The sequence below is a fragment of the Kwoniella bestiolae genome, chromosome 2 (genome assembly GCF_000512585.2).
Source record: "Kwoniella bestiolae CBS 10118 chromosome 2, complete sequence".
NCBI classification, from domain to species: Eukaryota; Fungi; Basidiomycota; class Tremellomycetes; order Tremellales; family Cryptococcaceae; genus Kwoniella; species Kwoniella bestiolae.
In genome coordinates this window covers 3,212,789-3,239,771 of record NC_089242.1, presented here as the reverse complement: position 1 = coordinate 3,239,771, position 26,983 = coordinate 3,212,789, and the positions used below count along the sequence as shown (strand labels likewise).

The following is a 26,983-nucleotide window of genomic DNA, read 5'->3' as shown; positions in this document are numbered from 1 at the left end:
CTTTTGCCAAGACATTTTTGAGTTTGTGGCTCTTGCGTTTCGGTGTGGGAAGTGGTTTGAAGAGCCTTTTTGTTGATTGGTCAGAGTCGAATGATGATATCCTTGCGTCAAGATCATAGGTAGCTGAGAGACGACATCATTCGTACGGAATATGCATGATATATATGGACCCACTGGAAAGTACACTGACAATACGAAACTGATTCAATCTAATTACCCTCTTTCTACTGGTCAAACCACATCTAACCAAAATGAGACTACCCCTCCTTCTCTGCTTCACCCTCCTGTGTACTGTCGTGCACTCCGTCACACCCGACTCAACAGGTCGAAAGGGGCACGGTCTGATAGGCTACGGCATCGACATGTACTCCCCCGTCTGCTGCACCGCTTGCCGAGACGTTACTCCCACCTACCTTTATTGTAACCCCGAGGATGTACTGGAAGATATGGGAGGTCATTCGATGGTGGTCCTTCCGCCATCACTATCGAGAAGACAACATGATATGGATATGGGTATGAACGATACGATACAAGGAAAGGTGGCTACCGAGATGCCTTCTCCTGAATGTCTCGCCGACAATGTACCTTATCTCCAGACTGTCGCTTACTGCATTTCCACTCATTGCGGATCTGATGTGGGATTGGAGAAGAGAGAGGAATGGTGGAGATTGAACATCGTGGGTAGGATGCCTGATCAGCCTGATCCGATTATGAGCTATCAAGAGGCTCTTTCGAGCATTCACATTACTCCCAATGTGACTTTGGACGAGGAGGCTGCGATGGTAGTACCTGTGTTGGTGCTGGAAGATGATTATATTGCGGATAAGAATATCTGTGTCAATTTCCAGAGGGCCGAGAAGATGCACAGTAAATACGGGTGAGTTCGCACAAGCACACATCTGAAATCGAGATCATAGGACAAACCAATAAGCTAATCTAATGTTTCAAACTCTGATTTAGCATAATAATCCTCACGACATGCTTCGCCCTCCCAATCCTCATCTCATTCCTCCGATTCCTCCCCTTCTCCCTTCCCCTGTCCAACCGAATCCACGCGCATCTCGACTCCCCACTCTACCCCCGTCCAATCTCCCTTCCCCTATTTGGGCAGCTCTCCCTCCCGACCCGCGGTCAATCGCTCTTCGTCCTCTATCTGATATTCATCAATATCCTCTGCTGTTCTCTCGACTATAGCTCCATCCAGCCAAACGGATGGTTCGCCTCGACCCGTCAGGAAATAACAACCTACATAGCCAATCGGACTGGTGTTCTGTGCTTGGCAAATCTCCCATTACTATTCCTCTATGCCGGTCGGAATAACTTGTTACTATGGTTGACCGACTGGTCATTCTCCACTTTCATACTTCTCCACAAGACTGTCGGTATCATCGTCACCCTCGAAGTATGTATTCATTCCGCCATATATCTCCAGATATACCTCGCCAAGGGAGTCGAGTCCTATAACTTAGAACTGAAAAGACCGTATTGGATTATGGGTGTCCTCGCCACCCTGTGCTTCTCATTAATCCTCCCCCTGTCTATCCGGATGTTCAGGAAGAGGTTATACGAGCTATTCATCATTCTTCATATCTCGCTGGCTGTCCTGGCAGTAGTGGGAAGCTGGCATCATATCGTATGGCGTTTCGACAGGCAATGGGGCTACGAGCTGTGGATCATCGTCGGAATCGCCGTATGGGCTTTTGATAGGGTATTCAGATGGGTCAGAATTGCCAGATCAGGCGGGAGGAAGTATGCGAGGGTATATAGGATAGATGGGGATTATCTGAGAGTGGATATTGATCATGCGCCTAGGTATAGGGGATATGTGTATATCCACTTTTTGGATGTTAATTGGGGGAAGAGCTTGCTGCCGAGACCTTGGGAGAGTCATCCGTTCTCTGTTGCGGGGTATGATGCGCCTTCGCCTGTAGGTGGAAAATCAGGATCCGAGAAGGAGGGGGAGGTCACGCCGAAATTGGAAGAACTGGATGAGCACGATAGCCAAATCCATCAACTATCTTCCACCTCTATGTCTGAACCCAACTCGCAAGATCCCAATCACCACACTCCCTCGGAGGGACCTCACTCACCAGCCCACTCAGTATCCAAGCTCGAACATCACTCGGACTCAGACTCAGCCAGCAACAAACGAATCACCCTTCTCATCCGAGTCGAAAAGGGCATAACAGAGGCGTTATCGCATCTCGCCCATCCACGAGACTCCCAGGGTGTTCCAAGAAGTATACCAATCCTTATCGAGGGGTCTTACGGTACCTCCAGCCTATTCGAGCGATCCCATAAGTACTCCAAGGCAATCGCTATAGCAGGTGGAGTAGGTGTCACAGCCCTCTTACCCAAACTCGTCGACCACGTCTCTTCACCTTCCGAAACACAACTACGAACACAGGGGAAAGTCAAACTCTTCTGGAGTGTTAGGACTGAGCCGCTTGTGCATGCTGTACAGGGTATGGTAGGTCAAGATAAGTGGGATAAGATCGATTCGGACATCGTCATAGGAAGTAGGCTGCACCTAGAGGAGATCCTCGATTCGGAGTTGCCTGAGAAAGCTGAGAATGGAGGGGAGAGGGAGAGAATATTGGTACTGGTCAGTGGGCCTAGAGGGATGGCAGACGAGGTTAGGAGGTTGGTAACGAGCAAGGCGAGGAGGGGAATTAACGTACGATTCGAACAGGAGTCCTTTGATTGGTAGCTTTGTACGATTCGGTATCTGTTGAATTAGTCAGAGGACAAAGGAGGGATGGCTGGGTCAGTCAACGGAGAACAGATATAGTAAGACGAGTTTTCCCGTATTGTATATAGTCATACTTCATCCGTCCGATCGCTTCATGAGCGATGACTCAACTTCATGCATGTCGGTGATGATGTGTCTGATGACTGTTTACAGAACTCAAAAGAAGGGTAAGCTGATTCAGTGGAACGACACATGAATACCTATGTGGGTGCAGAGGATACTTAGCATCACAATAACCTTGCATAGTTCAAAAGAGATAACAGAAATCATTAAGTAGGTACGGGATATACGTCAGAAACATAGAGGGTCATCAACAAGATCGATAGAAATAAGGGATATGAAGCGAAAGGGGTATGGGCAAGACAATTTCGGGATGGGAGACTATCTCTATTGGCTAGAACACACTATCGTCGTCCTACTGTACCACCTTGTCTATGGTACGCGGCAACTTGGTCCAGTTCGGCCTGTGCATATCACGAACATCAGCACAACACATGATCTATTGAGGGGTATCACCCACCTCTAATGCCTTGATAGCGGTATGAGCCTGCTCCAAATCCTTGTTAAGTCTATCTCTCTCAGCGATGAGCTATAAGTGCACCGAATATAAATCAGCATCAAATCTCGAAACTACTTCACAAGCTAGATGAGCGAGTGGTCACATCACTCACATGTTGTTCCCATTGCCTGAATCTGGATTCCTCCAACTTAACTTGCTCGGTGAACCTCTTCCTGAGCATTTCCTCCTCTTCACGGTATTTGGGATTATCAAGTTTCCTGACCTTTGGTTCACCGAATTTACGGGTCTCCATTTGGGCCAATCTGTAGGCCTCGTAGTGGTTCTCTTCGGTTGAGGTGATGAGATCCAACATGTATGTTCTGATCAGCAGGGATCGGAGTTTCTTGAAATCGCAGTGGTCTTCGTTCTCAACTATTGCGTGGCGAGTCGAGCGTTAGCGAGATATGCCATGTGAATTGAAGAAAGAACAACAAGTTTCGACATACCCTCCGCAACACCCCATAGGTACTCTCTACCCTTGACGACCCTTCCATCGTGAGTAGTGACGTCTTGGGTACTCCCGATGATCGAGAATGGCATAACCGATTGCATAATCCTAGCGTGTTCAGCGACGCAATCATCCTCAGTGTCTATGGGAGGGGTGTAGATCTTGATGCCTTGAGCAGCGACGACTTCTCGAATCTGAAGACGATGTCAGCTCCTGATTGTCATACCACTCAAAGGTAACAATGAACTGAGGGACTCACGATAGTCTTGAAATTGAGTAGATCCTCCGGAACCATGGTATCTGCTTTGGCGATAACGGGGATGAGGTTGACTCGAGTACCGAGTCGTTTCATAATCTCCACGTCGAGGGGCTTGAGCCTGTAAATTATTTATCAGCCTAGCTCACCGATTGGAATTGTAGAGAGCTAGAGCTAAATGGATAATGAGGATAGTACAACTCACGTCGTTCCAGTAGGTTTAACGAAGTACAAACAAGCATGAATTCTCAAATCTTGCTTATCCTTCCTGAAAGGTTGTTGCTCTTGTCTCATGTACGATTCGTGTTGATCATCGATGAAGTCGACAATAGGGGTCCAGCTAACCAAAACACACCAAGTCAGCTGATGAAGCTCCAGTCTGTAGCTCGTCCAACTGACCTATCTCGGTTGTTCACGTAGTCACCGAAACCAGGGGTATCAATCACAGTCAACTATGAACAGAGTATTAGCTATCAGCAAAAATATGGCCATCACAGCTGCTATGATAGCCCACCTTGATGTTGAATCCTCTCTCTTCCAAATCAGCTTTGAGGATTTCAATTTCAGTGGTTTTATCTAATTGTTTGGCGAATCTGGAGATGGAAATATGATCAGCTGATGTTCATCTAAGCGGAGCATTGAGTACAGCTAGAGTGACGATAGAAGGTGCAAGCGATCAAAGAGTGTATCAGATCCTACTCACCGTTGTCGATAATTCCTAGGAGCGCAGATCTCAGTAGCGAAGAGGGTGTTGATGAGTGTCGTCTTCCCCAAGCCGGATTCACCTGTACCGCAGAGCTCATCAGTATCCCATGTACATCTCCTATCATTCATCTAGTAAAATTGTACTCTTGATACTGTTCCCACACGTAGTCAAAGGAGTACTTATTCCACGCCGCACAGACACCTTTTTTTCCTCTGAATGGGATGAACTCACCAACTACCATGATGGTGAAATGAGCGCCATGTTGAGAAGTGATCTTATGCCTCTGCGATATAAAGCTGTCAGCTTGTAGCCATGTTAAGATAACGATTCCATCATCAGCAAAGCTCACTTGGTTGGGCAAGCTATATATCATTCCAGCGGTCAGTCAACTTGCTCTCTGCTCCCTTCAGGAAGACGAGCTCACTTTGCAATACCAATACCGTCTGACATTCTGCTATGCGTATCTATATCTCTATTCTCTGGGTATATGAGCTGAGTAACGACAGGAAGTTATCCTCAAGTGACGGTTGATACTGATGATAGCGATCAAGATGACAATGATAACGAGCAATATGATGAAAAGGAGGTAGCTTTGAATTGGATTGCTGGTTGAAATGTACAGTATACACGGAGAGGGTCAATGCATTAGCGTGTTATCATGGTGCCCCTTGCTCAGAGTGTAGTCGCGTGGGAAGATAACGTAATATCAAACACAAGGAGAATAGGCTCGCTGACTCCCCCTGTTTAGGCAGGCGTGGCTCTCACCATTTGCACCTCCACCATACGTTGCCACCCAAAACATCGAAAGATATGACAGACGATATAACACAAGAGGGCTTCTCAATCTTTACTTTATCTCTGTAGCACTTTCAACAAAAGTCAACCCCACAATGCCCCGTCTGCAAATTCTCCAGTAAGTCCAGCTTATCGATCTGCGCAAAGCCTGATCTCCAGCTGACAGAATAGACACAAAGCCACAAATCCTACCACCCCTACCTCGAGAAAAACAAACAACGAGTCCGAGAAGACGAAGCCAGAGCAGCCGCCGAGGAGTTGGCGAAAGAACAAAAGTCCATAGATGCTGTAAGCTGTTCACTGTCCCGTAGCTAGATCAAATAGCTCACTGAAATCTTGAGAAATAGGAAGCGGAGAACCGATTATCCCTCCTTCGAAGACGAGCAGGTTCACCCTCTTTCCAAAATGACGAAGGCGAAGGGGATTTGCCCTCCACTTCTGCCTCGCGAGATTCAGGTAAGAGTCTACTAGAAAGACATAGAGAGAAGAAAGCCAAGGAGGAGAAACGGGAGAGGAAGAGGAAGGATCGATTGGATTTTGATTTTCCCAGTGAGACTGCTCGACGTAACAAGGGGAAGGAGAAGGAGAAGTATAATGACGACGAAGAGGAACGAGGGGAGATGGGGAAGTGGGAGACTGGGGGGCATTTGAATTTCTTTGCTGATCTTGAGAAGGATGTGAGTGATCTCATCGTGTCGAAATTATCCCTCTTGATGCAATCACGTATGAGCGTCGATCCACGTTCTAGCATCTATCGTCACCATCTGTCTTGCACTCCTCATATATGCTTAGCGGAATATTGCTTTCTTTCTCAACTCCCATGGTACTCTCCAGCTGACATATACTTCAACCTATAGCCAAAGCTTAACAAACCTCAACCGACCCTTGCCGAGCTAGCAAAAACCAAGAAAGACCAAGAATCCGATCCATTCACCTTATACCTAGCCAGACCAGACAAAGAGACGAAACCGTGGTATGCGGACAAGGACCTAAAGCGGGTAGAGGATAAGGAAGTGGGCGATGAGGCGGACGAACGAAGGGAGAGGGATAGGTAAGCCGAATATCACTGCTCTTATACCAATCTCAATATTCGACACATAAACCGAGCTTATCATGTTTTCTTTTTCGGATAGACGTAAAGACGCAAGAAGCAAGAATAGAAATGACCCCCTAACTCACATATCCACCCTCCTCTCCACCTCTTCATCCAAATCACGTCCACACCACCACCATACGGATGGACATCACAAACCATCCAACCCCTCAGACGCTAGAAGGTCCAGAGAGTTATCAGAGAGAGAACGAGCCCTGGCGTTGATAGCTAAAAGTAAGGCTCCTCAGAGGATAGCAGGAGGGTGGGACGATACCCCCTCTTCAGCTGGGGGAAGAACATGGGCAGAAGAGTGGGAGAGGGAGCAGGCCAAGGCGGGGAGGAGGTTCTTCGAGAGGGATGAGCGGCCGAGATCGAATGGTGGAAGGAGTTGGGAGGTGTAGTGGTGGGTATACTAACGCCATTAGCTGTACTGTAGATACAAAGAGGTATCATTGTGCTTTTGTTGTATTGATGTATCGATCATAGGTGCAGAACACCCTACAATACATATATGCACACTACCAAGTCCGAGTCCGTAGCCTAGCCTAGCCATGATCAAGACCTAAATGAAAAGGAGGGAAAAATAATCGAGGAAAATCATACCCAGCAAGAAGCAAGACAAGTAAAAAGAAACAGAGAAATGTAATTTTATTGGTTTTGTAAACTATGAGAAGGAACAGAACGTAACACCAAGACCTAAATAACCTTCAACGTGATAATTAAGCTACATGAAAATTAGAAGAAACCTTTCCAATCCTTCCCTTTATTTATACTTTGTATATTCTTGAATCTAATATCGTGTATCATTTAGATCTCTGGACTGTATTCCACACATCATGCCAATCTGATTTACAATCACTTGTACGTCCCACTGGGTCCAGTCGCCAGTCCCACATCATAAGTCTGATTCGACTCCTGGAGGGGTACCCCTCCTCCCTGCGTGGAAAGTGGCGGTGGGTTGTTGGTCAGCACCCTCGCGATGGCAGCTATGAGGTCGCCTCGTCGTACTGTGTCGAGTAAAAGTGACTGTCAGCTTACATTCCGTATTTTCGCAACATGAGTATAAAATTGTTGAACAAACAGGAGTGAAAGTGGGATTGCTCTGCATTACGAAGGCAAGGGACGAAAAGAAAAACTCACAAGGCTTAGGAACATAATGATCCATCCCCGCCTCCAAACACCTCTCCTTATCCCCAATCATCGCATGCGCCGTCAACGCAATGATCGGTGTCCTCGGCACACCCTCGTTGGCTTCGAATTCTCTAATTAAGCCGGTAGCTTCCATACCTCCCATAACAGGCATCGAAACATCCATGAGAATCACGTCGAACGGCGTTCGAGCAAGTTGTCGGCGTTTGTACTTCTCAATGGCTATCTCACCGTTATCTGCAACTTCGATCTTATGGCCTGCTACTTCTAATAATTTCACAGCGAGCTTCTGATTGACAAGATTGTCTTCTGCTAATAAGATGGAGAGGACGGTATCTTTCACAGAATCTCCGGGTTGCATTTGGTGGGATTCGAGGGCAGGAACAATGGCGTTGGACAGTTCCTGGAGATGGAGTGGTGTGGTGTAGTAGGTGTTTATTCCCATTTCCAAGCAATCTTTCACGGGGATAGGGGAGAGAGATTGATCGCCTGCTGAGGGAAGGGCAAGGAGTCGACGACGAGGTTCGGGGAGGTCGATGAATGATGGGTTTTCTGGGCCGGGTGGTCGGTTTGACTATACATTACACCATATCAGCAATCAGCTCAGTACTAGTAAGAAAGAAGGTGTACTCACAGGAGCAAGCAAGACTATAGGGATATACCTCAGATACTCGATACCTCTCAATTCTCCAGCCTACAATGATATAACAAATCATCAGTCTTCAAGACTAAGTACCACAATTGTGATGTAAGAGTTACTCACCGCCTTCAACGAATCCACAATCATCGTATCGAACATGGTCAAACCCTGCTGTGGCAAATTATATACCTCCGATACCGCATGAATCACAATCGGCTTCATCCCCAACTCAGCCAACATCCTCGCTATACCCGTCTCGTCACCCAGCGTATCGATAAACAGTATATTCCTCCCCGACCAAGGAGCGAGTCTCTCTATAATCTGTTCTCTCGGTGTGGAAGTCATCTCAGCGACAGTGGTGAAGTAGAACCTCGATCCAGCTCCATACTCCGATTCCACCCATAGATCCCCAGACATGAGGTTGACCAGTCGTTTGGAAATGGTCAGTCCTAATCCTGTACCACCATATTTCCTCGTAGTGGATCCATCGGCTTGAGCGAACGTGTCGAAAATCACATCCAATTTGTCCTGCTTGATTCCTATACCGGTATCTGCTACGCAGAACTCAAGACCAACGGAATTGTTGATGTACCCCTTGACTCGACATGATAAGGCTACTTGTCCCTTTGTGGTGAATTTCACGGCATTACCTATCAGGTTGGTTATCACTTGACGAAGTCTCAAGGGATCACCAATGAGCTGGTCGGGTATGGTAGGATCGATGTCGAATATCAAGTCGAGTTTGTTTTGCGACGCTTTAACACATAATGTCTTGAGGACACTGAATACTGCTAAACGGAGGGAGAAGGGGATTTGTTCCATGGTCATTCGACCGGCCTCAACTGTGGTGGTACGTCAGCAGACGATATCTTGTTTTATCGTTAGACCCCACTCACTCTTGGAGATATCCAAAATATCATCAATGATAGTCAACAGGGATCCAGCCAAACTCGAGACAATCATCAAATTTTCTCTCTGTTGTCTCGTCAATTCACTTTCCAGTGTCAAGACGGTCATACCGATAATACCGTTCATGGGGGTTCTATTGTCCAGACTCATCAGCTATGTCCCTCCTTAATCGTCGAATGCCTCCGTTTGGAAAACGCTAAATGCGAATTACTTACCTGATCTCATGCGACATATTAGCCAAGAACTCGGATTTCGATCGATTCGCCATTTCAGCTTCCTGTCTAGCCTTTGTGTTCTTCTCAATCGATTCTCTAAGGTTGTAGACCATCTGATTGATCTTGGTCTTCAAACTGTCCATCTCACCAGACGCTTCGACAGTGATGAATCTCGTGAAGTCACCGTCCGTCGCCGCGGCGGAGATTTGGGCGAACGCTCGTACTTGAGAAGTCAAGTTGGATGCCATGGTGTTTACGTTGGACCTGCAGGACGAACACCAGTCAGTCAAACAACTCTGGAGCCATGTATAACTTGTTACAGAGAAGACCAACTCACGTAATCTCTTGCCATGTCCCTTCGATATTCTCAACCTCAGCCTGTACACCCAATTTACCTTCCGTTCCTACTTCCCTAGCTACCCTCGTCACCTCCGCCGCGAAGATCGCCAGCTGGTCAATCATATTATTGATGGTGTTGACGAGATCCAAGATTTCTCCGGACACTTTGACGCCAACTACTTTTTGGGTCAAATCACCCCTTGCTACAGCGGTCTAAGAGATGTCGAGGACATCAGCATACCATTTAAATCCTATAGCTCTGTCTCTTGAGACTCGAATGAAAGAACCACAAAGAAAAGCCAACTTACCGTGGCATGAGCGATAGTCCTGACCTGCTCCGTCAGATTCGCAGCCATGATATTCACGCAATCCGTCAAATCCTTCCAAGTACCAGCCACTCCGGGAACCCTCGCCTGACCACCCAATCTACCGTCCGTTCCTACCTCTCTCGCCACACGCGTCACCTCGGAAGAGAAACTTCGCAGCGACTCCACCATATTATTCACGGTATTCTTCAATTCCAAAATCTCTCCGAACGCGTCCACCGCAATCTTCTTACTGAGATCACCGGCCGCTACAGCCGTGGTAACCTCCGCTACGGATCGTACTTGCGTTGTCAAGTTCAAGGCCATCAGGTTCACATTGTCTGTCAGGACTTTCCATGTTCCTTCGACGTTGGGTACGTCGGCTTGTCCTCCTAGTTTACCTTCTGTTCCTACTTCGAGGGATACACGAGTTACCTCGGCGGCAAATACGGTAAGTTGGGCAACCTACACTCTCTCATCAGTACAGGTTGGTGTAGTGGAGAAAGGGAAAGGTACCGACCATATCGTTGACAGTGATTTTGAGTTCCAAGATTTCTCCTTGTACATCGGCATTGACGGTTTTGGTGAGATCACCTCGAGCTACCGATTTGGTCACTTCTGCGATTTCTCGTACTTGGTCGGTCAAGTTTCTGGCCATTTTCTATATGATCCTCATCGTTAGCGTTGGAAAGATCCTTGATCACGATAGTGCTTTTCACTCACGTTCACATTAGTCGTCAGATCATCCCAAACACCTTCGACCCCAGGGACGACAGCCTGACCACCTAGAGTACCATGAGTTCCTACTTCCAGAGCCACTCGCGTCACTTCATTCGCAAATATGGTAAGTTGCCGAATCATCGAGTTGACAGTCTGTCGTGGTGGGATCAGCTTCGCTACTCCCGTTCGGTGACAAGTTCCAGCTCACATTCTTCAGCACGGCCATTTCACCCTCCGCCTCGATCTCAATCATCTTACTCAGATCACCTCTAGCCACAGCAGTAGTGACACTACCGATAGATCGCACTTGAGTCGTTAAACTTTCACACATTCGATTTACCTACAGGCCATGATCATTAGCTGCAGGATCTCAGGCTTACAGAAGCCTACACCCAACTCACATTAACCGTAAGATCCTTCCAGACACCTTCGACATCCGGTACATTCGCTTGACCACCTAATTTACCTTGAGAACCTACTTCCAGAGATACCCTAGAGACCTCATCTGCCAGTGTACGAAGAGACATGACCATTCCGTTGACCGTTGTTTTCAGTTCCGCAATTTCACCTGAAGCTTCGACGTCGATAGTCTCACTCAGATCGCCTTTGGCGACGGCCTAGTAACACTTCATCAGCACGATTGTCAATCTCTAGAGGGTAAAAATACCCACCTTAGTAACCTTTGCAATACTTCTCACTTGATTAGTCAGATTCGCCGCAAGTTTATTGACCACCGCGGTCAATTCCCTCCAAGTACCCTCGACACCTTCGACGACAGCTTGACCACCCAATTTACCCTGCGTACCCACTTCCAGCGACACTCTTTCAACCTCGACCGCAAACGTTTGTAGCCTATCTACCATCGCGTTGATGATATTTTTCAATTCCGTCATAGCCTGTCCTTCAACCGGTACAATAATCTTTTGAGTCAAATCACCAGTAGCGACGGCTTTGCAGACCCTCGCGATATCTTGTACTTGAGCCTTTAACAATTCCAATTCCTTTTCAGCCGACATGCCAGAATCACCGACCGACCAGGATGCCGAGCCTGGTCCACCGGTCAGGACAGATTGTCCGGAGGGAGTAGTCAAAATCGAGTGAGGAGGGTTATAACCGAATTGCGATGATGGCAATTGTCTCATTTGGGCATCAGGAGTAGATAGCGAAACAGATAACGGGTGGGAAGCATAGACCGATGGATGGGTAGTAGTTGGCGTGGTATTTTCAGATATGGGTCGAGTACATGTTGGACAAACCGGTGGGAGACCAGAGGCGATTACACTTGCGATTGGAGGTGTCCATTCTGGAGTTAACAGATCCGAAGCTTGATGTTGTCCTGGAGGGAGCTTAGCAGCTTGATGAACTACACCTTGACTTCGTTCCGTCGCCCACACACGCTCTCCCAAAGCTATAATAGCCCTTTCGATAGCTTCTTCCGCGGGGGTCTTCTTCCCGGGAAAGGTGGAGAGAGTCAAGTGTCCAGCTGGATCTTGACCGTTCGTGGGGAAGGGGAAAGCAGGTGAAGGGTGTTGTGATATGAGGGATAATAAGGCCAAGGTATGAGCTTGAAAGGCCGTACTACCCTCAGTCGCCAGTATAGGCGAATGGGTGTTGGCCCGTGACATCTCGTCGTATGGACGCTTGTGGCCACTTATCTGTGGAGTGGGTTGGAGGAATTGAGAAGGAATGACGGGAGAGGAATATCGGTGGTACACACTCGGTGAGGAAGTGGGTGGGTGTGATTCTGGAAAGTCCTGTTCGGTGTCCGATTCGTCGAATGGACAGAGAGACGGAGACGCTGTCAACACATGATTGATGTCAGCTAGATCGATTGGCATGTTGAGCGGGGGGCGGGAGATTTGACAATGAGAACAATAACAACAAACAACAGCAGCAGCAGCCTAAGATATGAAGAAGGTTGATGATACAGATGGAAAGATATGAGAGCACGACTACGAGCTGACCCGGCAGATGATGATTGAATTGAACGTTGAATAGCATCCACATGAGACAGATTGTAATCTACCTCATCTGATTGATTGATGGTGATGAATGAACTCCAGTTGATATTACAATAATCTCATCTACTCGGATCTTTCCCTCAAGTAATCACAAACAAGCATATGATTACTCACTGTTATTCACTTCAAATTTCTACCTCTTCTCTATGTATCTCTAATGATGGGATGGGCCGTGAGAATGATTTGATTGAAAAGGTATATCGCAAGAAGGTACCAGGTTCGAAAATGCCAGTTCGAGTTCAATTCAGATTCCGATAATCTCACCGTCCAATGAGTGGTAATGTTGGGTCAAGTCGAGCTAGTGATGCAAGATGACGTTTGAATGAGCTAGTGACTGGGTGAAACGTGCAAAGATGGGGGATGGTGAGAAGGCTACGAGTAATGAAGATATCCCAATTGAAAGGAGGCTGAAAGAGGACTGTGCGAGTTGTTGATGGTGAAGAATCAAGAAATTGGTGGCACCAAAAGCGTGTTTGTATGATAGCACACCCTCACCCGACAAGGTCCGAAAGGTTCTATCCCCCACTTGAGATAGTAGGTCGACAGTCGTGTATGTATGTGGTTGCCGTTGACCAGTCCAAGTCGAATCCACCTGGTAATGATAGTGGATACGGAGGAGTGAGATTGCAACGGTTGAAAGATGTATGGGATAGTTTCGTGTATGGTCTTTTCACTTCGGGCTGTTTGGTAGTTGACGGGCCGAGTAGCAGCAGCAGCAGTAGGGCGGTAAGGACACAGTGTGGTATAGCAGTGGTTTCAGATAATACCAGTCAAATGGTTGTGTACGGTCTTTTGTTTCGCTCTCCACTCTCCACCACGATACACACATACAATGCGATACCAGCACCAGCACCAGCACGGGCAAACTCAGGGACTCATTGCTGCATGTTACCCTGACTCATTATTTCTATTTTACCTTGTTAGCCCTTGAGCTTAATCCATTTAGCATTCTTTTACTTGTGACTTGTCCCTGATAATCATTCCGTCTACTTACTGTAATTCCCTTTACCTCTGCATGATGACATGGTTCATTTGCGTCCGAACTTTTACTTGCATACTCGACTATCGTGAGAATGATCCTGTGTCCGCGTCCTCTAGTCAACAACTGGTCTCTTACACTGACGCCTATAGTGTCGCAAGCGTAAGCTATTACATGATTGTGCACCTACATCAACAGGCGTTGGTATATCTTCAGTGGTCAGATAGACAGGTAATCAGATAACAACCATGACAAGAGGACATTTCACGTAAAAGGGCAATCTCTCGGAAGAATCACCATAGCCTGAATTATGTGAACAACACAAGCAGACGAAAACGAAAGCCCTGACTTTCGCTTCACTCGTACTCATACTTGCACTATTTACCGGTTCTGACGGAGAAGGATAAACCCGTAGTCATGTGCTGTGCTGTACAGCTAGATGCATAAGTGCGGAAATCACTGACCCAAACCCAGAAAGACAGAAGTGAGGGCCATTCCGAATAAACGGTTCGTCCGTTTGATCCGAGAGGAACAGATTCCCATTTATTGTTGAATGACGACACGTGCGTGTAACTGAAGGGTGGAACATCGATCTTTAAGTCGATCGACGATCAAAAGCAAGATAACGTCTGATGAGTTTGAGATCATGTCGATGCCTCATAGCAGGGCAGTAGACTAGCAGCTAGTTCAGTGATCATTGCTTTGTCGCCCATCGATATATAGATACAACAACCGTCAAACAGTGGTGAACTGCTCTCTGTCCGGACTACGTACCATCCAAATTTACTTGTACGATGCTCCCCTGATATAGCTCTCCCTGAATGGCCAGTTCCGGCTCTGGAGATGGGTCATGGCTGTATCCCTCAATGCCATTCATATATGCATTGAAACAGCCTTGGGACGAAAGAAAGGCTTACCTTTTTACTCTTCTTCTCAACCACTACCGTCATGTAGGCTAGTGACGGATCACGTGACTTTGGTTTTCAAGCGGTGATAGCCGAACCACCAAGATTTTTGGATCCCAGCCTGTCTATGCACTTTCGTTGCAGGTCAAAATATCGAAAACCGTCATCTCACTGTAGTGTACATAACAATTCAAGCAAACATACATAGCGCAAGCTGATCACATCAACATGGTCGGCCCACCAGTCCGAGAGCGATACAACGCCAAAGCGAGAGGATCAGTAGCCGGCGGATCAAGCCACAAGAAGCGCAAGAGGATTAAGCAGGCTGAGCATGATGGAGAAGCTGGGGGCGCCGACGAATCAAATGCTCCGGCGGTAGAAGATCCAACAGCTGGGATGTCATCTAAGAAAAGGAAGAGGTTCGAGTCGTTCATGGTGAGCTGACCTACCATATCCGGGTGTCGAGTTCTGGGTAACAAGCTGAATGTATTGGGTATGACGATGGCAGGCAAAGAAGCAGAAAACCGAATCACGATTAGAAACCCTCAAATTACTTGCATCCCTCGCCCCGTCCGGATCGACCTCCGCATCATTATTATCTTCTTCTACACTCGGACAGAGCCCGCTCAATCCTACTAGTGCGCAGGAACGACACGATAAGAGGGAAGATAAGTTGGTTAGACAGGGTATAAGTAAATTGGCAAAGAAGTTTGGCGACAAGTCTGACGAGGAGGTTTCATCAGACGAAGACTCCCAAGAGACGACCACTAGGAGTAAAGGCAAAGGAAAGGGAAAAGAGAAGGAGAGGACTATCGAGGTAATCAGAGATCCCGATGGTCTAGTAGAGCAGGAGGGAGATGAGGTGAAGACCACGGTGATACCGAGTAAAAGCGATTTGAAAGCTAAGGCGAAAGCTGAAGCGAAAGGCCAGGGGAAAGGGAAAATGCCCAAGAAGGTATGTAAATTGATCTTGCTCGTTTTCCACGCTGATCGTGCCCTACATGTGGCAGGCAAACTGGAACCCCAACTTCCTTCCTACGCAACCCGCTTCGTCCTCTTCCTCCGAATTCGACTCATCCGACTCTGCCAATGATACTTCCGAAGACGAAGAAGAAGCTCAGCCAGAAGCTGGTCCCTCATCTCCTCGACTCCCCATCCCTCTCCTGAATTCGAACAACAATTCTCCAACCTCCCCTGCGAAAGAAGCGCCAAAACCTCCTCCCGCTCCGAAATCTTTTGGCGGAGCGCTTAAGAAAGCGATTGACGGGGCGACGGTACAGCCTAGAGTGGAAGTGAGGAAGAAGAAGCCTATCATAGATTACAGGTTCTCGAGAGGTCTTAGAGATGGGGATGGCGAGGGTGAGGAAGACGATGACGAAGATGAAGAAGATATGGATGATTCCGAGGAGGACTCAAGTGAAGAAGAGGATGATGAAGACGAGGAATCAGATTCGGAAGATGATGAGGACGAGCAGTCGGAAGATGACACCGGATCAGAGGAACCTGAAGACGCAGATGCAGAGGTCAAGCCACCGCCGAAGAAACGTGCATTAGGGTTCAAGAATTGGGCATTGAACCAGATGAGGCAAACCGCACCAGCTACTACACCTAACCTGCTTGAGACCGATACCCCCAACACCTCAATCAATCATTCTGCTATGCCTGTACCCAAAACAGGAGAATTTGTTGGACCACTAGGTGAACAATTGTCTATTCCCGCCTCATCCTTGTTAGATCAGACTAAAGGTAGCGAGACGTCCACGGTCCGACCAGTAATCAAGCGAAGAAACTCTGTAACCGAGTCAAGGATGAATTTACCTATCTTGGCGGAAGAGCAGTCCATCATAGAATCAATACTGATGAACCCGGTGGTGATCATCTGTGGTGAGACGGGTAGTGGTAAGACCACTCAGGTGCCTCAGATGCTATATGAGGCTGGGTTTGGATATAAAGGGTCTGGTGAGTCAGCTAACCCATAACTAATGACGACAGCTGGCTGAGATGTATCATATAGATAACCCTGGTATGGTTGCTGTCACTCAACCTCGACGAGTCGCCGCTGTCTCCCTTGCCGAGAGAGTGCGATCTGAACTCAACCTCCCTTCCAAATCCAGTACGGTGGCTCATCAGATCCGATATTCATCTACAACCTCATCCAACACTTCCATCAAATTCATGACTGATGGTGTCCTCTTACGAGAACTTGCGTCCGACTTCCTATTGAGTCGTTACAGTGTAGTGGTAGTTGACGAAGCTCACGAGAGAGGTGTAAATACCGATGTTCTCGTAGGAGTATTGAGTAGAGTCGCAAAGCTACGAGAGAAGTTATGGAGAGAGAAGAGTCAACACGAGGGAAAAGAAGTCAAACCATTACGAATCGTGATTATGTCTGCTACACTCCGAGTATCTGATTTCGCAGAGAACTCAACGTTGTTCAGCAAACTACCACCCATCTTACATATCACTGCTAGACAACATCCCGTGACTATCCATTTTAGCAGGAGAACCACGAGCGATTATGTCACTGAAGCATTCAAGAAGATATGCAAGATACATAATCGATTGCCTCAGGGGGGTATATTGGTGTTCATGACTGGTCAGAGCGAGATTCAGGGATTGTGTAGGAAGTTGGAGAAGAAATATGGGAAGAATAAGAATCGACATAACAGTCAACCTCAGAGAAGTGATCAGCCGGAAGTAGCTTTGCCTATTGAAGGTGCGTGCTGCATATAAAGCCTCGAGAAAGTGGTTATGATGCTGATGTACTCGTGCAGAACGAGAAGCTGAAGACGTCGAACTTGGTGGGGATAATGATCTGGCGGCTGATGTGGACGATGGGAATGCGGAAAGTGATCCTGAAGGTCTAGATACCGACGATGAGGATATAGAGGGTATAGAGGGTCTGGAGATAGATGAGGCTACTGATGGTGAGTTGGACAAATCCTTTATGGCCTATGGAGTATAGCTGACACAACTTCAGCACCCATGCACGTCCTACCCCTCTACTCTCTTCTCTCCAACGAACAGCAAATGCAGGTTTTCAAACCTCCTCCAGAAGGTCATCGACTAGTAATCATCTCTACCAACGTCGCCGAGACGTCCCTGACGATTCCAGGTATTCGGTACGTGGTCGATTCCGGCCGAGCCAAAGAAAGGCATTATGATCCATCTACTGGAGTTCAATCCTTCCAAGTCTCGTGGATATCGAAGGCATCCTCGTCTCAAAGAGCAGGTCGAGCGGGTCGTACAGGTCCAGGACATTGTTATAGACTATATTCCTCAGCACTGTACGAAGATCATTTCGACCAATTCTCCAAGCCTGAGATCCTCCGAATGCCCATCGAGGGTGTGGTCCTTCAAATGAAATCCATGAATATCGACCAAGTCATCAATTTCCCTTTCCCTACTCCGCCCGATCGATACGCTCTGAAAAAGGCTGAAGACCTTTTGACGAACCTGGGAGCATTGGAAAAGTCCACTCAGACGAGGATGATCAGTGGTGCGACTAGACTGGGGATAGAAGGTGGGAAGATAACGGAACTGGGTTTGAAGATGTCAAGTTATCCGGTGACGCCTCGGTTCGCCAAGATGTTGATCATAGGTGAACAGCATGGTTGTTTGCCTTATATCATCGCGATCGTCGCTGGACTGAGTGTGGGGGACCCGTTCGTTCACGAGAATGCCATTGAGGTGGATGAGGATGAGGAGGAGGGTGATAATCCCGAGCTAGCACATATACGGAGTGAGGAGATCAGAGAGAAGGAGGAGAGGAAAGAGACGAGGAAGAGGTTCTTCAAGGCTCAGCAGGTGAGTATATCATTCTTTCGTACGTCACATCTTGTTGAATTTGTTGAAGAGCTAATTTGGGCTGCACCATAGCAATTCACTGCGCTCGGTGGCGGATCAAGCGATATGTTCAAGCTTCTCTCTGCAATTGGCGCGTACGAGTATGATCCTTCGCCTACGTTTTGCACCAAGAACTTTCTCCGGTTGAAGGTAAGTCGATCTCATTCATCCATGGTGTTTGCATCCCTCGCTGATTTATGCGGTCTGTGTGTAGGCAATGCAAGAGATCCATCAATTACGAAATCAGATATCTGCCATTGCTAAAGTTCCTCTAGGCAAATTATTACCACCTAACGATACTCAGGTAAGTCTACTCTTTTAAGCAATCATATCCAACAGACGATAAATACTAACTCTGGTTAATCTTACCCTCTCCAGCTCAAGGTGATCCGTCAAATAATGACCGCAGGATTCATCGACCAAATAGCCGTCCGCGAAGACCTGGTCCTAAAGAAAGGAGGGACATACGAATCGACCAGAGGCGTAAAATACCGAGTCAGCGGTCTCCCATCCTCTTCCGGCTCCAATTCGCAAGACGTCTATATTCATCCTTCTTCATCGTTATTCCACAAATCGCCACCCGATTTCATACTTTACACTGAACTTGTCAAAAGCCCCCTGGGACAGAAAACATGGTTGAAGGGAATAACCTCGATCAATGGTAATTGGTTATCCACTTTGGGCAAACATCTCTGCTCGTTCTCCAAGCCTCTTGACATACCGGGCAGTACGGGCAATAGAAGTAAGATTGTGAGGAACAAGGATGGGAGTGAGGAGAGAGAGGTGTATGTCGTTCCGCATTTTAAGGATTTGGGGGTGGACTTGCCGGCTGTGAGGATGAGGCAGAGGAGAGAGGGGATGAGGTGGGTTTTGGTGGAGTAGGGGTATAACGGTATGCAGGCTTGTGTTCTGTACCTTGCTGGGGTAGGAGCAAAGATCGTTACCATAGTTGCAATCTCAATGGAATGTGCATCTTGTACTGCTGAGTCTTTTTCCAATCTCTAACAACGGAACATTGCATCTCGTTCTTTCGCCTCATATACGTATAGGTACAGCAATCGCGAATTAATCATCCAGAACTCAGCAATCCTACGAGTAATACGTATCCCTCTGCTGTTCGTACACTTTGCCAGTAGGCAGACCCAGCGCCTCCCTCCTGCTCACCGCGTTGGGCGCCTCAGCCACCGAGATGGGTTTCTCAGCTAGAGACGAGACCCTCGTACCGTGTCGGGGTTCTTCGGTGACTTCGTCGAGGTAATCGTATACCGCTGAGTGGATTGCTAGATAACGATCGCATAACAACGCATCAAATTAGCCATTGAATTGATACCTTGCACAGGAGAATCCGAAAAGATATGTAATTTGATTTCTGTGGAGGGTAAGACTTACAGATCCTATTATCCCATAGAGCACTGGTTCTAGGAGTCCACTTGAATCGAATTTGAATATCCGTATTTTGCTCATACACTTGGAAGAGCTGTATGCGTCGGACAGTCAACCAACGTCAGCATGATCCCCTTCCGCGCATTGCTCATTGTCCATTGCTCAAAAGCAATCCAGGTAGAGATGCAGCGACTCACCTTCTTCAAGATAGCCTGAGCCTCAGAATACTCGAACCCCTTGATCCCGATGGTGAATCGTGAATTAACGAACAATGCTTTCCAGCCCGTGGCCGGGTTGACTCGCACGATAGGGTGTGCATTGACAATGGGCGCTTGTTTGTCTGTGATGGGGTCAGTGTAGCTGTGGACGGATCGATATCTATCAAAATCAAGGAAGAGATGAAATTAGCACTCAACATACCACCTCGTGGGGAGTACAGTCGATGCGAATGTTCGCGATGCATATAGGTGGTCGTGATGGTATCAAATCACGGGAATTCAGCTCAAATTACTCACAATCCCTCGAGAGGTTCAATTAACTTCTGGAAAGCTGGAGAGAGCTTATCATATGCTGCGTAGCCTGATGCCCACTATGCACGAAGCGGCAAGAATCAGTATCAACCTTCGTTTGCTACGCTATGCTTTGTCTGTATAGTAATGGAGAAGACTGTACTTACAAGAGTATCTCCACCTACGCCAGGGAGATGATCCAGATGAAGATGGGTGACTCCAGGGGGTTGAGGTTCGTGCGTCAAGCTATTTTTGACATTGGTCAGCTCCCTTATCCATTGTGCTCGATTGGGTCTTGTATCTGTTCCATTCAAGTATGATAAACTCACTCAGTATGCCAATTCTGCGTACCGAACGGACTCTTGTAATCAGGTTCCAACCCATTTGTCTTTGCAATCTCATCACTGATGATGGTCACTCCCGGCAGATCTTTATGTACCCTCGCGGCTGTGGGGTGAACTTCGGGGACACCATACCATTTACCCAGTTCGAGTTGTTCTTGTGGGGTGATGGTCCTGATTTAACATAACATAAATACAGATCAGCTTTCCTGTACAACTAGCCGAGCTTGGAAGGGATGACTTACTGATCCCGGAAGAATACTACGGTCCTCTCGGCAATCAACAGACCAAGCTCGTCCTTCTGTTGGTCCGTCAATTCTGATAATTGAAGACCGACGATTCTATATCCATACAGTTATCAGTTACCTATCCTTGCTTCCACCTAGAAGTTGATCATGATACCAGAAAGTAACAGCAATGAATCTTTCGACTCACTCAGTACCAAGATGAGGCGACAAATCAATAACCTCCTTCGCAGCGCCCAACAACGCTTTCTTCTCTTTATCAGCCCTCGCACCGGGCTCCTTGAACTGCCATGCCTGCTTTCTCAAGGCGGCATCGAGATCCTTGGGTTTCTCGGGATAGTATGGATATCCCTTTGAGAGGTCCAGTCCTGCGTTTTCGAGTCGTTCTATGTATAGTTACCATCAAGCATGAGTACGAGCTATCCTTACTGCGCTAGTACCAAGGGATTGGGTGAAGCGGCAGAGCAGACTCACCTCGAGTAGACTTGGCAAGATGGAAGGGTCTTCCCTTGGAGTCGAAGTTGTTTGCTACTTTGATTGGCATGATGAATAATGGAATATATATGAGGGTTGGTTTATGATCAATATAGAATCGAAAGATGTGTTATATACTTGTCGTTCTCTGCTCTATGAGAGGACCGAGATGCGACGACAAGGTAAAGCAAGTATCGAGTCTTTCCGAATTATGCAAATACAAATATCAAGACAGGAGCTTGATGAGTAATTATTGCTGCATGAATCAAAACGAGCCTGTATGAGTACGAGCATTGCTCATGTGTCACCTGGACATCGGTCTAAAGCGTAAAATGACACCATCGATAAGATTGCAAAAACCTTATTTTCCGATCTATCACCTCATCTTGAGTAGGATTTGCGACTGGATCGTTGGATGATCAGAATCAACCTCTAAGAGATGATCTGAGAGCCGTGCGGTGTCTGGAACTTAACGTATGGGCACAGCACGCACCTGTCAGACATTGAATCGGTGCGGTTCAGTACAGGAAGCTTTTATGGGAGAAGCTTCGTTCGGTGGCATCCGTGCTGAAGACCAATATCTCATTCATCGCTCGCCTAAGATTGCGTGCGATTCTACAGATCTCGTATGCCCGATACCTACCGAGTCCAGATCTGCTTAGCGATAACACCATAAATAGATTTAAACATCGGCGTCAACAAAAGCCACTCGGACGAACCGATGGATGATGATCGTTTGCGTGATTAGATTCGGCGATATCCGATGATAGCTCGAGCGGACGGGGTCAATTTATGACAAGTGGACTGTGGTTCTGTGTATGAGCCAAATGCCCAGGCAAGGGATAAGCTGTCGGATCACATTTTCAAAAGGCAAGGAGGACATTGGAACTCGATTTGAGCGAAGCAGTCAAGTCCAAAAAGGAATTATGGTGGTAGCCAGGTCGCCCTCGAAAGGACTACCCGGACAGATCTAAATATTGAGCATCTGAACCAGCCGAAGCCAGCACAAGGAAGGGCTGCCCCCTTATGGACCATGCGTCGCCGTGCTATGGGCGGAAGCCCGACCTGGGACACCGCAGGCTGAAGGCGGTAGGAAATCCCGATACAAGGTAAGTATGAAGGAGGCGGAGGGCGCCGTGGGTAGTCAACTACATAGTTAGCGGATTGAGAGGGAGTCGTAAACACCGATATGTGGCATGCCCCCTCACCCGTGTATAACAAGTGGAGGTTGATTATATGTGAGACCGGTATGAGGTGATGTCATCACTTTTTGAACCGGTGTCATCGATGAGACGTCATTGGTCGATTGCTAGTCCACCTTCGATCCAGAGGCATGTCACTGTTGCACATTCCTCACCATTGCAAAGCAGTATACTCTTATAGTCATCTCCGCTGCTTACAACTGGTCAAGTCTCCTCCTCAACCAGCTATATGCTCTTCAGAAGATCATTACAAGCTGTCCCACGTCTACGATCATCTATATACACCTTACCAAAACCACTAATCAGCGCAAGGAACATATCCAAGATGTCTGCACCGGAGATCGATATCGTCACCAAAGAGGTCTTGCCCGAAAGTGAACTGAAAGATGGTCAAATGTGAGCTGTTTTAATCCATCGTACGCTCTTGTGGAAAGTATAGCTCATTATCGTTCGACTTTGCAGGAAAGCCGTCGAGTTTGGTGAAGGGAAAGTCTTGCTTTCCAAGATCAAGGGAAAGATCTATGCTACTTCTGCGTTCTGTACTCACGTGAGTCGACAGCTAGTCGCTTTACAAGTTGAGTTTGATTCGTTCAGCTGATCGCTTCTCCTATATCCTAGTACGGAGCTCCCCTCGAGAGTGAGTATGACGATCACCAAATCGCATAGCTGTAGAAGCTGATCTTACTGATCGTACAGAGGGAGTCATCTCTCATGATGGTAGAGTCGTATGTCCCTGGCACGGAGGTGAGTCTCTCAGCTTGGAATGCGTATATTCTTTATCTGTTAGCTGAACTCTGCCCTTATAGCCTGCTTCAACGTCTGCTCAGGAGACATCGAAGATGCCCCAGGTCTCGACAGTCTCTGGAAATTCTCTGCGACAGTCAACAACGGTCAGATCGTTGTGTCAGCAAACCAGCAGGAAATAAAGTCTAAAGTAGGCAGAATCGTACCTAAAGCCAGGACAAAGGGCACAGGTAAGAAAGAGAACGAGACTGTCGTTATTATTGGTGGTGGTTCGGGAGGTATTCACACAGTAGAGAGTTTGAGAATGGTATGTTATACTTCTCTCGCAAATTCGATTGACGTTCTTGATGCGGTCTCCCGAAAGGAGAATATACTAATACATTGTAATCACATAGAACGACTTCCAAGGTGATATCGTGTTGATCTCCGAAGAGACTTATGCTCCTATCGATAGGTGAGCTTTCTCGACGTGTTCAGCGTTACACCGCAGCTGATGGTCATCGTGTACGACAGAACCAAGATGTCTAAAGGTCTCGTTGACAACGCTGAGAAGCTCGCTTGGCGTAAACCAGAGGAACTAAAGAATGATTTCGGTGTTGATTTCCACCCCGGTACTGTGAGCGTCCGTCTCATATACTCCAATTTCAAGCACCACCTAGACTGTTGTCTTCACAGTTAAGAGAGTGGCTGACCTGGCATCCCGTATCAGTCCGTCACCAAGGTCGACTTCTCTTCTCAATCAGTCACCACCTCCTCAGGCCAAACCCACAAGTACGATCACTTAGTCCTCGCTCCAGGAGCCAAACCCAAGAAGATTCCCATAGATGGTGCGGATTTGGAAGGAGTAGTGACACTCAGATATGTGCAAGATACAAAGAAGATCACGTCGTCAATCACCAAGGATTCCGATATAGTTTTGATCGGAACTTCGTTTATCTCCATGGAAGCTGCTAGCGCGATCTTGAAGAAGGAGCCTAAATCTGTCACGTTGGTGGGTATGGACGAAACTCCGTTTGAGAAGATTCTGGGCAAAGATATCGGTAATGCTGTTATGGAGGTGAGTTCGACGTCTTTCAACCGCAATTAGCGGAATGACCAATGCTAATTGTTTCGGTGCTATCCATGATATATAGAACATGAAGAAGCAAGGTATCAAGTTCTACATGAAAGCTGAGATCGAGAAGATCGCTCCTTCGGGTAAGGTCCAGCTTATCATTGATCGGTGGATCCACAAAGCTAATCATACTTTCACTTAGAATCCGACTCATCTCGCGTCGGAGCGATCCACGTGAAAGGCCAAGACCCCATCCCTGCCAACTTGGTAGTTATGGGTACCGGTGTCGCACCAGCCACATCCTTCCTGGAAGGTGTCGTCCCACTTGAAAAAGATGGAGGTGTCAAGGTGGATGAATATCTCCGAATCGAGGGACAGAAGAACGTCTACGCTATCGGTGATATCGCTCATTACGTTCAATATCCCGATAAGTTCCCTAGGAGGGTGGAGCACTGGAACGTCGCTGGTAATCATGTGAGTGGAATCGCATGGTAACGATATTATACGGAGAGACAGCTGATTGCAGTCTGATGCGGTATACGTAGGGCCGAGAAGTAGCGCACAACATTGCTTATCCAAATGACCAAGTGGCGTACACCAAGGTACCCATCTTCTGGTCGTCTATCGGTAAAGGATTGAGATACCTCGGTACCGGAGCTGGATTCGACGATTCTTACACTGACGGTGACATTGATGAACTTAAGGTGAGTGGACATTATTTCTCTCTCTGGAAACGAAATCTGCCGCCCATTATGATTGGTCCTCATCGAATTTGTAGTGGTCAGATAGCTGACATGTTTGTGATCTCTTGTTCAATCAGTTCGCAACTTACCAAGCCAAGAACGGCAAGATCACAGCTGTAGCTACAATGCAGAGAGATCCAATCGTTGCCAAAGCGAACGAACTGATGAGGTTGGATATCATGCCTTCGTTGGAGGAGATTAGGAACGGTAAGAACATCTTGGAGATTGAGTTGATCGATAAAGGTGAAAACAAGGTGTGAAGAACAAGTAAATTATGACATTCAGAGTAAACCCTCTTTTGTAGCTATATGTATAGTTGTGGATTATCACCTAGTGTACGCATTCGACAACACGACTTTTTGATTGGTACAAGATCGTCAGAGACGGTTCGTACCCCTCAATTGGGTAGTTTTGTTCATTCGAATCAATGAGCGGAGGGGTAGCGAAAGACTGTTGATACACCTCTTACATTGAAGCTGTTGATACATCTCTTACATTGATCGTTAAGTTGATTCCAGGATAAAATACAACAACTGTTCTTCCTCGAGTCCCCGACTGGATTTGATAGATTCATCGACTCTTAATCGTCCGTTTTGCCTGGAGGTTTACCACACGGCTGAACCATTTTCTGTGATCCCATTAAGCGGAATCAGCAAACGTCCTCAGTCCTCACACCAGTTGTTTTGCAGCTAAACCTCATCCAATCATACTTCCTTCCATAAGGCTGCTCGAAGTGACATGAGAACCCCTTTGATTGATGTATAACTCACCTCGATCAACTCGAACCTCTCTCTAGCCTGACACTCCCCATCTGCGATTGATACGTAGCCCAACAAGGGTGGATGTCCTATTATAGCTGCTAGTGTATCTCGGTGTTGGTGGGTTAACCATTCACTTTGAAACGTAGAGCAGACCGTCAGCTCACTCTTCTGAGAAGTAGAAGTTGAAATGCCTTGCTTTGTTCGATCGCACTCATCAAGAAAATCAGATTTATGGGATAGCTAATCACTCACTATTTGGTAGTATCCGCGTGTCCTGTACCTGTATATCTAGCGTGTACTGCAAAACGACATATAGCTTCAGAGAGATGGTAGCTAAGGAAGAGTGGGGGAAGGACTGACGCTGTTCTAACTGGGTGTTGGCTGTGTATCGAAGTTCGGACTGTACACGTGAGTTTGTCAGCTGCTTGAATTGCTGAAAGCTGCTATAATGCTGAAACAGTCTAAATGACTCACCATGATGTCTGATGAGAACTTGTTTTGATTGGTATAGTGCACGAAATGGTGACAATAACAATAAAGACGCTTCATAATACATAATTTATCATCCATCCATCTGCTTAGAGAACATAGGTATCGATGATATCCCAGTGCCACATTCAAATACTCCCGGGGATATCACCGATCACTCTCAGATCTACAGTGTACAACGCACAGCGTACAGCTTGCCACATTAAGTGGTGCACCTATTTAGACTTCACACTATCGAAGGTGAAGCTAGTGTTGGTAGTTAGTATACGGCAGTACTAAGAGATAGGTGAATCATATCTTCTCTGTTATACGGTTTCATCAGAGATATCAACCATATATCATACCCTTACAACCACTCGAAAACAACCTCTGACTGCACCAGTACGTCGCTCACCTCTCCG

General features: G+C 47.1%; 8 protein-coding genes across 8 annotated transcripts; 4 read left to right on the top strand and 4 right to left on the bottom strand.

The window, feature by feature from the left end:
* Positions 1–251: 251 nt before the first annotated feature.
* On the top strand, positions 252–2,710 carry I302_104358 (uncharacterized protein; the record flags this gene model as incomplete). Its single annotated transcript, XM_019189722.1, has 2 exons — positions 252–877; positions 961–2,710. The coding sequence occupies 2 exons, from the start codon at positions 252–254 to the stop codon at positions 2,708–2,710; spliced, it is 2,376 nt and encodes a 791-aa protein (XP_019049284.1).
* A 446-nt stretch (positions 2,711–3,156) lies between these two features.
* I302_104357 (uncharacterized protein) lies at positions 3,157–5,171 on the bottom strand (the record flags this gene model as incomplete). Its single annotated transcript, XM_019189721.2, has 12 exons — positions 3,157–3,216; positions 3,273–3,341; positions 3,424–3,683; positions 3,758–3,953; positions 4,019–4,136; positions 4,221–4,355; positions 4,415–4,467; positions 4,530–4,608; positions 4,719–4,800; positions 4,953–5,004; positions 5,071–5,083; positions 5,146–5,171. The coding sequence occupies 12 exons, from the start codon at positions 5,169–5,171 to the stop codon at positions 3,157–3,159; spliced, it is 1,143 nt and encodes a 380-aa protein (XP_019049283.2).
* Positions 5,172–5,611: 440 nt separating this feature from the next.
* Positions 5,612–7,010, top strand: I302_104356 (uncharacterized protein; the record flags this gene model as incomplete). The annotated part of the gene is made up of 5 exons (XM_019189720.1): positions 5,612–5,634; positions 5,696–5,804; positions 5,864–6,193; positions 6,374–6,567; positions 6,650–7,010. The coding sequence occupies 5 exons, from the start codon at positions 5,612–5,614 to the stop codon at positions 7,008–7,010; spliced, it is 1,017 nt and encodes a 338-aa protein (XP_019049282.1).
* Positions 7,011–7,464: 454 nt separating this feature from the next.
* I302_104355 (uncharacterized protein) lies at positions 7,465–12,724 on the bottom strand (the record flags this gene model as incomplete). The annotated part of the gene is made up of 13 exons (XM_019189719.1): positions 7,465–7,616; positions 7,750–8,332; positions 8,393–8,452; positions 8,522–9,240; positions 9,295–9,440; positions 9,523–9,786; positions 9,860–10,074; positions 10,170–10,631; positions 10,687–10,827; positions 10,890–11,039; positions 11,095–11,226; positions 11,288–11,503; positions 11,558–12,724. The coding sequence occupies 13 exons, from the start codon at positions 12,722–12,724 to the stop codon at positions 7,465–7,467; spliced, it is 4,407 nt and encodes a 1,468-aa protein (XP_019049281.1).
* Positions 12,725–15,019: 2,295 nt separating this feature from the next.
* On the top strand, positions 15,020–19,519 carry I302_104354 (uncharacterized protein; the record flags this gene model as incomplete). Its single annotated transcript, XM_019189718.1, has 9 exons — positions 15,020–15,226; positions 15,300–15,746; positions 15,802–16,750; positions 16,806–17,507; positions 17,566–17,718; positions 17,772–18,598; positions 18,671–18,787; positions 18,852–18,941; positions 19,016–19,519. The coding sequence occupies 9 exons, from the start codon at positions 15,020–15,022 to the stop codon at positions 19,517–19,519; spliced, it is 3,996 nt and encodes a 1,331-aa protein (XP_019049280.1).
* Positions 19,520–19,726: 207 nt separating this feature from the next.
* I302_104353 (uncharacterized protein) lies at positions 19,727–21,659 on the bottom strand (the record flags this gene model as incomplete). The annotated part of the gene is made up of 9 exons (XM_019189717.1): positions 19,727–19,917; positions 20,027–20,114; positions 20,218–20,398; positions 20,536–20,609; positions 20,697–20,775; positions 20,859–21,044; positions 21,116–21,211; positions 21,306–21,501; positions 21,590–21,659. The coding sequence occupies 9 exons, from the start codon at positions 21,657–21,659 to the stop codon at positions 19,727–19,729; spliced, it is 1,161 nt and encodes a 386-aa protein (XP_019049279.1).
* A 1,457-nt stretch (positions 21,660–23,116) lies between these two features.
* Positions 23,117–25,592, top strand: I302_104352 (uncharacterized protein; the record flags this gene model as incomplete). Its single annotated transcript, XM_019189716.1, has 12 exons — positions 23,117–23,187; positions 23,254–23,338; positions 23,410–23,428; positions 23,488–23,535; positions 23,598–23,842; positions 23,931–23,989; positions 24,049–24,151; positions 24,245–24,592; positions 24,669–24,732; positions 24,792–25,063; positions 25,135–25,293; positions 25,410–25,592. The coding sequence occupies 12 exons, from the start codon at positions 23,117–23,119 to the stop codon at positions 25,590–25,592; spliced, it is 1,656 nt and encodes a 551-aa protein (XP_019049278.1).
* A 320-nt stretch (positions 25,593–25,912) lies between these two features.
* Positions 25,913–26,570, bottom strand: I302_104351 (uncharacterized protein; the record flags this gene model as incomplete). Its single annotated transcript, XM_019189715.1, has 5 exons — positions 25,913–25,960; positions 26,103–26,226; positions 26,346–26,391; positions 26,454–26,493; positions 26,568–26,570. The coding sequence occupies 5 exons, from the start codon at positions 26,568–26,570 to the stop codon at positions 25,913–25,915; spliced, it is 261 nt and encodes an 86-aa protein (XP_019049277.1).
* Between the last annotated feature and the right edge of the window lie 413 nt (positions 26,571–26,983).